This window comes from Tenrec ecaudatus, chromosome 3, assembly GCF_050624435.1.
Source record: "Tenrec ecaudatus isolate mTenEca1 chromosome 3, mTenEca1.hap1, whole genome shotgun sequence".
NCBI lineage: Eukaryota > Metazoa > Chordata > Mammalia > Afrosoricida > Tenrecidae > Tenrec > Tenrec ecaudatus.
Genome location: NC_134532.1, coordinates 73,290,633 through 73,303,336, shown reverse-complemented (window position 1 = coordinate 73,303,336; position 12,704 = coordinate 73,290,633). Strand labels below are relative to the sequence as shown.

General features: G+C 39.1%; 1 protein-coding gene across 2 annotated transcripts in view; it reads right to left on the bottom strand.

Annotated features, from left to right (window-relative positions):
- The window catches only part of INPP4B (inositol polyphosphate-4-phosphatase type II B), a 975,417-nt gene that overhangs the window by 497,283 nt on the left and 465,430 nt on the right, over positions 1–12,704 (bottom strand). For both annotated transcript variants that reach the window (XM_075543753.1, XM_075543752.1), the window contains one exon: positions 12,139–12,183. In XM_075543753.1, coding sequence (XP_075399868.1) covers positions 12,139–12,183 — 45 coding nt within the window. The remainder of the gene's footprint in view (positions 1–12,138; positions 12,184–12,704) is intronic.

Genomic DNA, 12,704 nt, shown 5'->3' with positions numbered 1-12,704 from the left:
ACCAACCTATCAATCAGGTGTTAGCTTGATGCCCACTTGGTGGTGTGGCCTTTTTATAAAAGTCAGTGAGAATCTCTCTCTCTCTCTCTCTCTCTCTCTCTCTCTCTCTCTCTCTCTCTCTCTCTCTCTCTCCCTCCCTCCCTCCCTCCCTCTGCCTTCCTCCTCACTGTGATTCTGTATCTTTCCCTGGAGAGGGGTAACTCCATGTGGCCCACCAACCTAGGAGTTGTTGGCATCACGCCACCAACTTTGGTTCCATGAGTACTAAAGTGAGGCTGCCCTCACTGGCCTGTGATGTTTCTGCTTTCTTCCCATTTCACTTTTCTGCATCATCAGCCTGTAGCTGTGTGAGTATAAAGGACTCTGTTTAGTATCAAGAGTTGAGCTGGACTGGGATAGAATGCCTTCTTGAGATACAATGCTTACTTGATGTAAGTTATTTTTTCTACATATATGAGTGTCACTGGTTATGACTCTAGACAACCTAGACTGACATACCAACCGAGGGGAACAAACTTCGGAGGTCGATAAAGTGGGGAGGCAAGGAAGTGAAAATAAAGCACTGAACTACAGTATTAACCGGTAAAGCTGAGTACAAACTTTGCAGGGGTGGAGGTGGGGTAGGATACTGGTGGGGTTGATGAGTGGTTTGAACTCTTGAATGCAGAGTTGGTAGTCATCAAAAAAACATATAGTCTTCAGTATCTATTACAATTCAAATAAAGAAAACAAAAATCCTCACAACGAAAACATATAAATATATAAACTTTATTTATAAGGATAAATAGATAAGAAGGATAGATAGGATGGCTTGGGGATATCAAGATAAAAAGAAAAATTTAAGTGGTCAAGAATTTCCGTTTACAATCAATACTCATGGAAGCAGGAGTCAAGAAATCAGATAGTAGATTACCTTGGGCAAACCTGGTACACAAGACCCATTTAAAGTGTTAAAGAACAACAATGTCAGTTTGAGGACTCAGGCATGACTGCTTCAAGCCTGGGTATTTCCAGTTGTCTTGTATGCATGGGAAAGCTCGACAATGAATAACGACATCTAGAGAAGAGTGGATACGTTGGAATTATGTGTTGGTAAAGAATACCGAAAGTACATTGAACCCACAGAAGAAAAAAATACATATATATTTGGGAGAAAGAATGCCCATGCTATTCCTTGGAAATGAGAATAACAAGGGGAGACCTGTCCCTGGAAAAGGACATGTTTGGTAAAGTAAAGTATCCACTTAAAGAGGAAGATCTTCAAAGAGATGCAGTGACACAAAGACAGCAGCACTGAGTTCCAACATAAGAGTGTAAGGATGATAATGGTAAAGGAATGGACAGTGTCCTATTCTGTTTATGTAGGATCACTATCAGCCAGAATTGACTCAACAGAACCAAACAAGTACATATCTGTAGAAACAATTACATTTGTGAATAGGGATTTCTTGTTTATGTTTGTAAGATCAAGTTAAGACAATATAGAATGTGCCAACATAATAACTTTGCATTATTAAAAGAACAGATTGGGTGCAGAGGGAAGCAAGCACAAAGGAAGGAAAAATAGAAGTTCTTTGGGAATACCAAGGAACTGAAGGAGGCAAAGCTACATAGCTGAGACAAGGATTTTCTCCCAGGTTTAATCGAGAAATGAGTGAGAAAGAATGAATCTTGGCAATACACTGTGGTACTGCATGGACTTTGGGCCTCTAATCATGCCCTCCCTCAATGAAGAACACTTTGATTTAACGACCTGGCATTCTGTGATGCTCACTCTCAAGGCATAATCATTCACGACAAAATGGGTGCATAAGCAAATGTGGTGAAGAAAGGGGTGGTGCCCAGCTATAAAAAAGATATAACATCTGGGACCTTAAGCACTTGAAGTTAAACAAGTAGCCATCTAGCAGGGAAGCAACAAGTCCACATGGAAAAAGCACACCAGCCTGTGTGATCATGTGATATAAAAAGGATTGGCTAACAAGTATCAGATGACCCAAAATAAACAAACAACAACAACAAAAACATATTGCTGAGAATGAGAAGGGGTTGGAGCAGAGACTCAAAACCCATCTGTAGTCAATAGGACATCCCCTCACAGGAGGGTCACAAGGAAGGGGTGAGTCAACCAGGGCGCAGTATAGCACTGATGGAACAAACACTTTCCTCTGGTTCCATGAGGCTTCCTCACCCCCCACTATCATGACCCCAGTCCTACCTTTCACTGCAGGCTAGACTAGATCCAGTAAGAGGAGAGGTACAGATAAGAGAAAGAGATAAGAGCTCAGGACACAGACTCCAGGAAATGGAATGGGATGGCAATTCCAGGAGGGTAGAGAAAAGGAGGGGAGGAAGAGGGAATCGGTCACAATGACCAACATATAACCACCAACCAACACTCCCCCACCAAGTGGGACAAACAACAGAAACCATGGAGAAAGGAAGACAGTGGTCAGTGTAAGATAGGAAAATGATTTATAATTTATCAAGGGATCATGAAGGCGGATGTGGGGGGTGGGGGGAAGAGGGAACAAAGAGGACCTGATATCATAGGCTCAATAGAAAGTAAATATTTAAAAAAATGATGATGGCAACACATGTACAAATATGCTTGACAGAATTGATAAGAGCTGTAAGAGCCTTCAATAAAATGATATTTTAATAAAAATATAAAATAAGACAACGGAGCCTTAGCTAAAATAAATACCCTGAATCCTAACCTCCTAAACTGAGAAAATAAAATTGCAATTGGTAAAACTACGTATGTGTCATGCTTGTTATGGGGGCGCTAGTAAACTACAGCAATAAGAGACGAATCAGCCAAAACTCTAAAAACCACAACAAACCAACAAATGAATAACAACAACCAAGAACCCAACAAACGAACAAAACCAAATCCCTGAAACTCACTAATATCAAGTTGACTCCTCCGTAGGACACGCTTGAACTGCCCAGGCGGGTTTCCAATATTGTAACTCTTTACAGTAGTAGACAGCCTAGTCTTTCTTCCGCAGAGCGGCTTCGGAACTGCTAACCTCTCAGTTCACAGGATAACGCATAAGTCACTACTCTGCCAGAGCTGCTCTCAGAGTCAGTGATGTGGCAAATAGGACAGCCATAGTTCTCCCTAATCAGCAATTGCTTCGCCTGTTGCTCTGCTCACCCTGCAGTTAATGTAAGGAGTAACATTTTTATCAAGAGACTAAATACAAAAATATACCTCTGCGCTTGTGATTCTCATAAGCTTATGAGCATACCATGGGAGGGTGAAAATACTACAGAAGATGTGATAAAATCTTCTATTCTCCACTGGAGCATTAAAAAGCTCAGAACTGTATAATCATTTATAGACCACAGACCAGCAGGAGGGAAGAAGTGTGAACACAGCAGAGAATTGGTAAGTGTGGCCTCTAAGCCATTTTTCTTTCAAAGAAACATATAAAACAATGCCTGATTTATAGCAACTCATATAGTCTGAGTGGACCTGACATGCAGGTTAATGAAGGTCTTTGCAAACAGTAAAAGCTATGTCTGTAACAAGATGGGACTTTTTTTCTTTTTGGTGGCTTATCCATTAGAGCACATTTTTATCACATTTTAATACAATTCCAAATACTGAACACAGAAAAATGATCACAGGTTTACATGATTTTTGTCCTAACTGAGCTATTATAAATAGTTCTGTATCTCAAATCCACAGTATCAGGGTAGTGCAAAGAGAATAGGAATCTAAGGGTGAATATGCATCTAAAGGTTGGCAGTTCAAACCCATCCGGGGGTGTTATAATCAAGGGTCTGGGTATCTGCTTGGGCTAAGATTAGAACTAAGGAAACATTATATAGTAGTAGTACTCTGTAACACAAGGGGCTGTCATGGATCAGATTTGGCTCAACATGAATTAATTTGGCTTTTTTACTTATAGGCTGAATTCAAGATCAGTACACAAACTGATCAAACAAAATATTTAGAGCCTACATTCTATAGTGAAAGACAAAGCTTTAGCAGTTAGCCAGAAAAATATTTCTTTATTTAAAGTCACTCTAATAATTTGTCACTTACCTAACACCATGCAAATATTGTACTATAACATTATGTTGTGATTAGTCTGTGTTTTAATTTTTAAATGATGCATGAGCAATGACCATTTTTCTGGTACAGGTATGCAGTGAGTTATATATTCACAGTCTCCCCCACCCCCTAATGCTACATTTCCATAGAGAAAATAGCTTCTGGAAGTGGGCCACTTCATTTTGTCTACTATGTCTATAGATATATCATGTATGGCAAAATTGACATGACTTTCAGAGTGAATGTAAACTTAATTTCTGATAATGTATTCTGAGTTCTTGATTTCTCCATAAATGCCTCCATTTTTCGATCAATGCCTTTCTGTCCAAAGAAGTAGGAAGCAGATGAATCAAGAATTCAATTTAAAGAGAATACCACTTCTGTTTTCTCTTCATAGATGACAACATGAGTGGCTTTTGAAAATACAGCTTGCTATAGAATGACTCTCAATCTCGTGTCTCCCTACCTTTTAGATACTCATCAGCACTGAATCACCTGGCCTTGTTACCCACGTGGCTGGGGCTTTACGGAAAAGTAAGCAAGAAAGAAGAAAGGAAAAAGCCATAGGCGTAGGATTTGTCTGGCTCAGCATATATTCTGTCCTACAATTCATCCTGCTCTGACCTTGGCGTTCCAGCAGTCAAGTAAATGGTCCTTTATAATGTTGCCATTTCCCCTATGATTCTTTTTATCTGGAGACCAGGGCAGTTTGTCATTTGGTTTCATGCCTGACCAAACTAGTAACCTGATTTACTACCCTCTGAGCCCAATATTTCCATTGCCTGAAGCTTATTATGTACTGTTTAAATATCTACTACCGACTGCTAAGACAGTGAGCTGATTCTGAGAGTCGGCACAGACTCTTTCCCAATCAGCATCGACGCACTCTATAAGCCCCTTTGAACATCTCAAAACAAATACCAAACAAACGCACTATAGCCAAGTTGATTCTGATTCATAGCGACCCTACAGAACAGGGTAGAACTTCCTGCTGGTTTCCAAGGCTGTAACTCTTTATCAGTGCAGAAAACTTAATCTTTCTCCCTTCGAGTGGCTGGAGGTTTCAAACTGTTGACTTTGTGGTTAATGGCATAACTCATAACCACTACCCCACCCGGGAAACCTCCGTAGGTCTCCAAAATCGTTCCTCTGCTCCCCAACTACCTCACGTGTTATGCCCCATTGCCCTGTTCTACTGACTGCAGAGGACAAAAAATTTTAATTATTTTTCTGTTTCTCCTATTAAAATTTGATCAAATAGGTTACGAATTGCACTTCAGTTTTCATGTCCTCCCATTCCAATAATAATCTACCCTGAGATTTATTTGTTTATGTATATAAAATCTTTCTTTCAATGTACCCTACGTGTCTGTCACTTAATATCACATGATGAATATCAATCATAAAATAGCACAAATTAGTTTGAAGAATAAGACCTCAAATTTTCAAATAAAAAAGACAGGAATACATAAAAATATATAGCTATAAATCTCCCCTACATATTTAATGTGTGTCAGTGTATTATTTGTATATAGAATAATGTGTATTTATATAAAAGTATGACAAACATTTTCAAAGGCTTTCTATTGATTACAGAGAGGGTAGTAGGCATCAGAGGTAAACTAGTTCATCATTAGCAAAAGCAGATGGAATAAATTTTTTTAAATAGGTAAAACTTTCATTTTTATTTTAAGATTAATCTTCCCAATATATGTGTCACATTGCCTACAAAGAAATTTACTCAGATTTTAATGAATGTCAACTTCTTAAATGCCAGCTTCATTTAAATGAAAATAATTTTCTTAAGCCATAATCAAAATCAGTGTTCTCTTAGGTTTTTAATTATTAGTTCTTTGTGAAACTTGAAAGAGTTATCAATAGATTTCAGTAAATTGATAAATGAGTGTGCAAACATAATCACACTTGTAAGAGTGAATTATTTAATTTAGATGCACTGAAGCATTAGAAATATAGTTAACCAAGGACATCTTATACTGTTTTTCTCTTTTTCGGTACATGCTTATCTTGTGATATCAAGGCATTTTTTATCCAATTTGATTGATCAGTTGACCAAGCGTCTCTCAATCATGTACTTGAATAAAGATGTAGCAAAGGAATTTCAGCATGATACATTCTATAGCAGCAACTAGACAGAAAAAGTCCTACATTGGAAATAATTCTGACAAATCAATATAAAACCTCTCAAAATGATTAGTTTAGTTGTTATCACCAGCTAAAAAGTAGGATCATTAAACTTGTCCATTTTATTTGAACACTTTGTCAAAGAATAGTGAATGAAATATCAGAAATTTAGTTCTATTGTCCCCTCAATTTTCTCTTGTTTTAAAGAACGTTTTTTTCCTGCTTAAGGATGTATATTATTAAATAATCACAAGAATACTTAGAAATATATTATCCTCTCATTATTTATTAAAAGAATAGAAGGTATCCATACAATAGTCCCTAAGAATCTGTCGTGAAATCAAATGGCATATTGCATTGGCTAAAACTGCTGTAAAAGATCTTTTTTTAAAGTGTTAAAATTTTTTTAAAAATGCCACTTTGAAGACTAAGTCATGGTGTTTCAATCACATCATAACCGTGTGGAAGGTAGACAATGAATAATGACCTAAAGAGAAAGGGATTCCTTTAAATAATGGTATTTGCGTGGATGGAGTCCTGGTGCCACAGGGTTAGGCTGTGATCTGCACCATCAGCAGTTTGGAAACCACGGCTCTCCCGAGAAAGACTGGGCTTTCTACTCCAGTAAATAGGTACAGTCTTGCATACCCACAGAGATTTCAGTTTGCTTTGAGCCAGCATTGATTCCATGGCAACAAAACAAAAACAATGTCTTTAGAAATACAGCCAGAATGCTCCTGAGAAGCCAAAAGTTTTCATCTCATGTACGTTCGAAGGACCAGGCTCTAAAGAACAGCATGTTTGGTAGAGGGCCCCTCGGTTACTCCAAATGACCTTTGTTTTCCTGATGTGTTGGGGGAAGAAGGTGGGAGAAGATATTCATTGGGTTCTATGATTCCGCTTTGAATGATTGTTAACAGAGTTCATTGTGATTGCCATCCAGCTGAGTATTATGAAGCCAGATATCTCAGCACCAGAAGTGGGGGATTTTACTACCATTAAGATAAAACCACGCAGGGTGCTTGGCTTGAGACGCCTGTGAAGTTCTGAATCCAAGAGACAGCTTTGGCCCCGGAGGAGTGGCAAGGGCCCATCATCATCAGGATTAGCAGTCCTGCCATGAGAGAGTCCACAGGGCAAGTAAAGCAGAGTGCTTTGAGCACGAAACTGGGCTGTGGAGTGGGGGATTCTTGGCATTTAAGTGGGAGAACTGGGTATGTTGACCCAGGAGCGGGAACTGAGTGCCTTCAGGGAGAGGCTTATAGCAGAGTGGCATGCCTTTTGGGCATTTATTGGTAGCCCTATAACTGAGCTTTGTAACATTGCCTGAATAGGAAAGAGCCCAAGCCAAAGGCTGGGGACAAAAGAGAAGCCTGGCTGTGGGCACAGTAGAGAATAAACAATCCTAACTGAACAATTGTATCCCTAGAATTCCTTAGCTGGTTTGAAATCGCTTAAATTCCTGAATAAATCTCATAATTATGAGCATTGTCTATGAATTCTGTGTGGCTGTTACAATGAATTTTCAAACCAAACGACAGAAGCAGAGTGTAATGGGGATGATGGTTGGTGCCATCACAGGGTAAATGTGGATGGAGTCCGAAGAGGTATGTCTGACCTCTGCCTGGCAGCAATCGGCCTTGGGAACCAGGAAAGCTTGGATGTAACCCTCATGCCATTTCTTTCACAACCATCAGGAAGATGAATTGATATAGTGGCTGTATCGAAAAGCTCAAGCATAGCAACAGTGGTGGAGATGGTGCAGGACTGGGCAGTGTTTCATTTCATTGTACAAGAGGTTGTGATCAATTCAAATGGATTCAATGGTAACTACCAACAGTAGGAAGAATTTATAAAATTGAAATATTCAAAAAGGGTGACAAAAATGAACAGTATATCCTAAAGGGATTTAATAATTATGTCTCAGAAATATTTATTTTTAAAATGTCATTTAAAAAGTAGTTTAGGACACCCCCTTACTGAAAAGTTGTAGGGAGGAGATGAGCCAGTCAGGGTGCAGGGTAGCAACGATGAAACATGAAACATATAACTTTCCTCTAGTTCTTAAATGCTTCCTACCCCTACTACCACCCCCTTCGCCCACTCTCATGATCCCAATTCTACCTTACAAATCTGGCTAGACCAGATGCTGTACACTGGTACAGATAGGAACTGGAAACAGATGACCCCTTCAAGACAAGTGGTGAGAGTGGCGATGTCTGGATGGTGGAGGGAATGTGGGGTGGAAAGGGGGAACTGATTACAAGAATCTACGTATGGCTTTCTCCCTGGGGGATGGACAGCATAGAACTTGGCAAGGGGCACATTGGACAGTGTAAGATATGACAAAACAATAATAATTTATGAATTATGAAGGGTTCATGAGGGAAGGGGGAGTGGGAAAATGAGGAGCTGATATTAAGGGCTCAAGTAGAAGACAGTGTTTTGAGAATGATGCTGGCAACAAATGTACAAATGTGCTTGACACAATGGATGTATATATGGATTGTGATAAGAATTGTACGAGCCCCCAATAAAATGATTTTAAAAAAAAGCAGTTTAAAGAAGAAAAACAGATCAGTTTAGCTGAGGATCTTAAATATGAAGAAGCATAACAGATTTGGGGACTGTCTTCCCAGATGAACAATAGAATAATAAAGATTCTAAATAATTTCCTCCAGTGAACTTTTGTTCACTCTTGTCAGCCATTCTATACAATTTCAAAAAGTAAAACGACTGTTAGGAATTCCAATGTATTTTATAAGCACACAAAGGGTGAAAATGGAAATTGAACTTTTATTTTTCAACCGGAGGAATACTAGTTTGAGTAAATAGTATTTATTCTCACAGAGTCTAATTTCTTAGCTCCATGATTCAAAGAAATATGTCATGACAGCATTGTTGCAGAGGTTGACTAAGCTTTAAAAATACTAGCATCATTAGGAATTTAAAGATGATAGAGTTTTAATTGAAATAGAAGACGGTATGTGGCCTGCATATGCTCTTGTGGGGTAGCCACCATGTTTTCCGAAGACCTCCAACTCTAATTCTTTCACTGCCTTCAGATTCCCTCGTTTGCATCATATAAATAAGAAGGCTGATCCATGCTTTCAAGGTGCCTTAGTAATGCAAACCCACCCATCAGCATGGCTCAAAGTCCTGGCCATCTACTTCCATAAAGATGAGAACAGCAAACACTGTATGAATGTGCAGTCCCATTCGGCAACACATGGCGTCCCCTGGGGGCAAAGTCAATGGCAATATGTTTAATTTTTGGTTTAGCTCCTTTTGAAAATTCAGTGGAACATCTAACATATTTTCACTTCTCAGAAATCCTTTCAAACGGAAAAAAATCTTCTGAAAATAAAAAACTGTAGATAAAAACTCAATCGGGAAAAGTTGTAATCAATGGATGAGTCAAGAGGTAAGAAAGTGAGCAGGCTAATCCTCTTTGTGATCCTCAGTTCCCCTTCTGAGCATGAGCTTTTTGGATATAATATTGTTTGAGAAATACAAACACACACATGTACAGGTGTAATGAACAAATATATTTTTTCAAAGCTATGTGTTTAAATTTTGTCTTAGAAAACAATCTTATCACCTTCAAGTACTCTTCATTATACTGAATGTATTTGTCAAATCTATGATTCTATTCTTGGGAATAGTTTTCAAACTCATCTGTTTGGATGGCTGACAGCACCTCCCTTGTTTTTTTCTTCACTTCTTCTATGTCATCAACTTGTTGTCCTTTCATGTCCGTCTTCATTCATGGAACCAAAAAGAAGTCACACAGAGCAAGGCCAGTTGAATAAGGTGCATGGGACAAGAAAGACATACTGTTTTGGGCTAAAAAATGGGCACAGTGAGGTGGGTGTGTGAGCAGGTACATTGTCTTCGTAGCAAAACCAGTCCCCCTTCTGTCACAAATCAGGCCTTTTTTGGTGGCACTTTGTTATGCAATCTTTTCAGAACCTCTAAATAGAAAGCTTGATTAACAGTCTGACTTGGTGGAGTGAACTCCAAATGCACTACGAGTTGACATTTTCATCTGTTCGGGAAGTTGACACATGTCCAGACGACGTTTATGATCAATCAACATTTCACCTTTTGAAATGAGAAAACCACTCCTCCCCAAGGTTTTCCCATAGCACTGTGTCCTTGCAAGCTGTGTTCAACAGTTCCTGTGGCATTTTTCCCCTAGCAGGAAATAAAATCTCGCAGCTTCGCACTGTTCTCTTAAATTGGCCACCACAAAAAACAAGGTTCAAGAGAAACGGATTTTATGGAAAACTTCACTGTGACCAGAGAGAACATTTCCAGGTGACGTCACTAGGTGCACTAACTCAGAGCATGTTGCTCGATGCTTGCCTAGCAGGAAAAATACATACTACAAAAGCTTCGCTTAGCGCAGTACAATTTCATTTTTGAAAGGGTACCCCTTGTATATATACACATGTATATGTTTATGTATATTCGTGTGGGTGTGTTTACTTCATTTTCTTCATGTGATGCTATAGGCTTCTTAAATTGTTCAATTCATGTCTGTGTCTAAATACTTATGAATATAAAAAATCTAGAATTCTTAAATTATACTAACTTTTAACCTTAATTATAACAAAAAAACTAATGGTTAAACAAATTGTACACATGATTCTCTTAATCTCTGATGCTTTAAACCAGAATACTTTGATCCCTGTATTCTTAGGCAGCTAAAGGACCTAATCAGAAGCACTGTAGTCTTTACTTACAAATTGAGAACACAACTCCTACTGCATAGGATAAATTTTGCTACGATAGTTTTTTTTTTGGTTGCCAAATTGACACCTATAAGAAGATATGGGTGTTTAGCCTGCAATCATGTCGCAGCTTGATGGCCTCCTTTGGTGGCGCCACCAAGCTAAATGGCTCTCTGGAGGCCAGTGTCCCCTACCCCGACCCTCCCTGGTGGTCCGACCAGTGTGCTGCCTGATCTAGCTGCCCTGCCTCAACATGTGTGCTGAGCTACCTGTGTGTCATCAGTGCTCTGCTTGACCTGGACGAGTCAACTGTGGACCATGGTGGACCACTTTGCAAGGCCATTATTGTTCCACTCTGTGGTGCTACATCACCCAACGATGTCTGCTGCCTGTGGGACATCTTCACATCTGACCTCAACTCCAGACCCCACACCTAAAGCCAGCCACCTTGAATCACTACACCATGAGGCTCTACCACCACCTGATTCACCATGCTATGCTATTGGCCTCTGCTTCACCTCGCCACTTTATATTCCAACTGTCGGCCTCCTTGCCTTTGGGCTAGTGGCCGCATGCCTTGGAAGGACCTTCAGAGTATTAGCTGTACTGTACTGTTGTGTAGATTAATAGTCTGTTATATTATTTTTCGCTATATAAACTTATCCTTATATATATATATTCATAAGTGTCCTGTTTTTGCATCTCTAGAGGACCCTACCTAATACATTTTCATAAAGCCAGTTTTGTAAATATTTGTTAAATATATAATGATAAAGGTTGTGTCCCGCTAAGTTATAAACTACTATAGCTCCTCCTCACTTACCAGAAAGCTGGTACAATAGTGAAAAATCTATCCTGCTGTTTTTCATGGTAAAAAATAGACATTGTGCAAAATTGAGGTATGACTTCAATAGTAATTGATTATAATGGTTAGGTTATATGTTAATTTCTCTGATTCCCATGACTGTCATGATTCTTGGTAGATGGCAGTGATGCAGTGGCATCATGTGACAGTTAGATAATTATGTGGTCATCTTCCACATTGTGATCGCATGTGGTTATTCTCCATTTTTAAGTAGCACCAATTTTCACATAACCACATGGCTTTTGAACCACAAACATGCTGATAAGTCAGAAATATACAAACCACATTATTTTAAGTGATGATATAAATTAGATGGGATTACTTACCAAGGATAAATTCCAACTGTGGCTCATCTGGAGTCTTCTGAATACCTATAAAGAAGAGATATAAAATCAGATAAAAAATATTTAACTCATCATCAAAAATATTTCAATTCATAGCACTAAGGTTCATGACTGGTAGTTACATGATTTCATGTCAACTTGAAGCTATATCAAAGCATAGGGGTGGCATTCAACCTGCCAATCGGGTTGCAGCCTGATGGTGCCTCCTTGTGGGCACAACCTTCTCATAAGGAGGAACCTGGGAACCTCCCCCTCTCTCTGCTTCACCTTCCTGAGGCCAAACCTGGTTGCTGACAGAGCCACGGTAATTGGATCCACATTACTTTGCACCCACCAGTTTGTGATCTGATCTTCTAGCATTCTGCATCATTGCATGTGACTGAGTGAGTCTGAAGAGGGACTTATGGAGTAGCATTGGACTTATAAACTTGTGTTGGACTGGCTGGATGTTTTCCTGATATATAACTACTTCTTAATAGTAAGCTCCTTCTTACATATATATGACTATCACTGGATTTGTTTCTCCCTTGACGATCTAGCTTAACAAA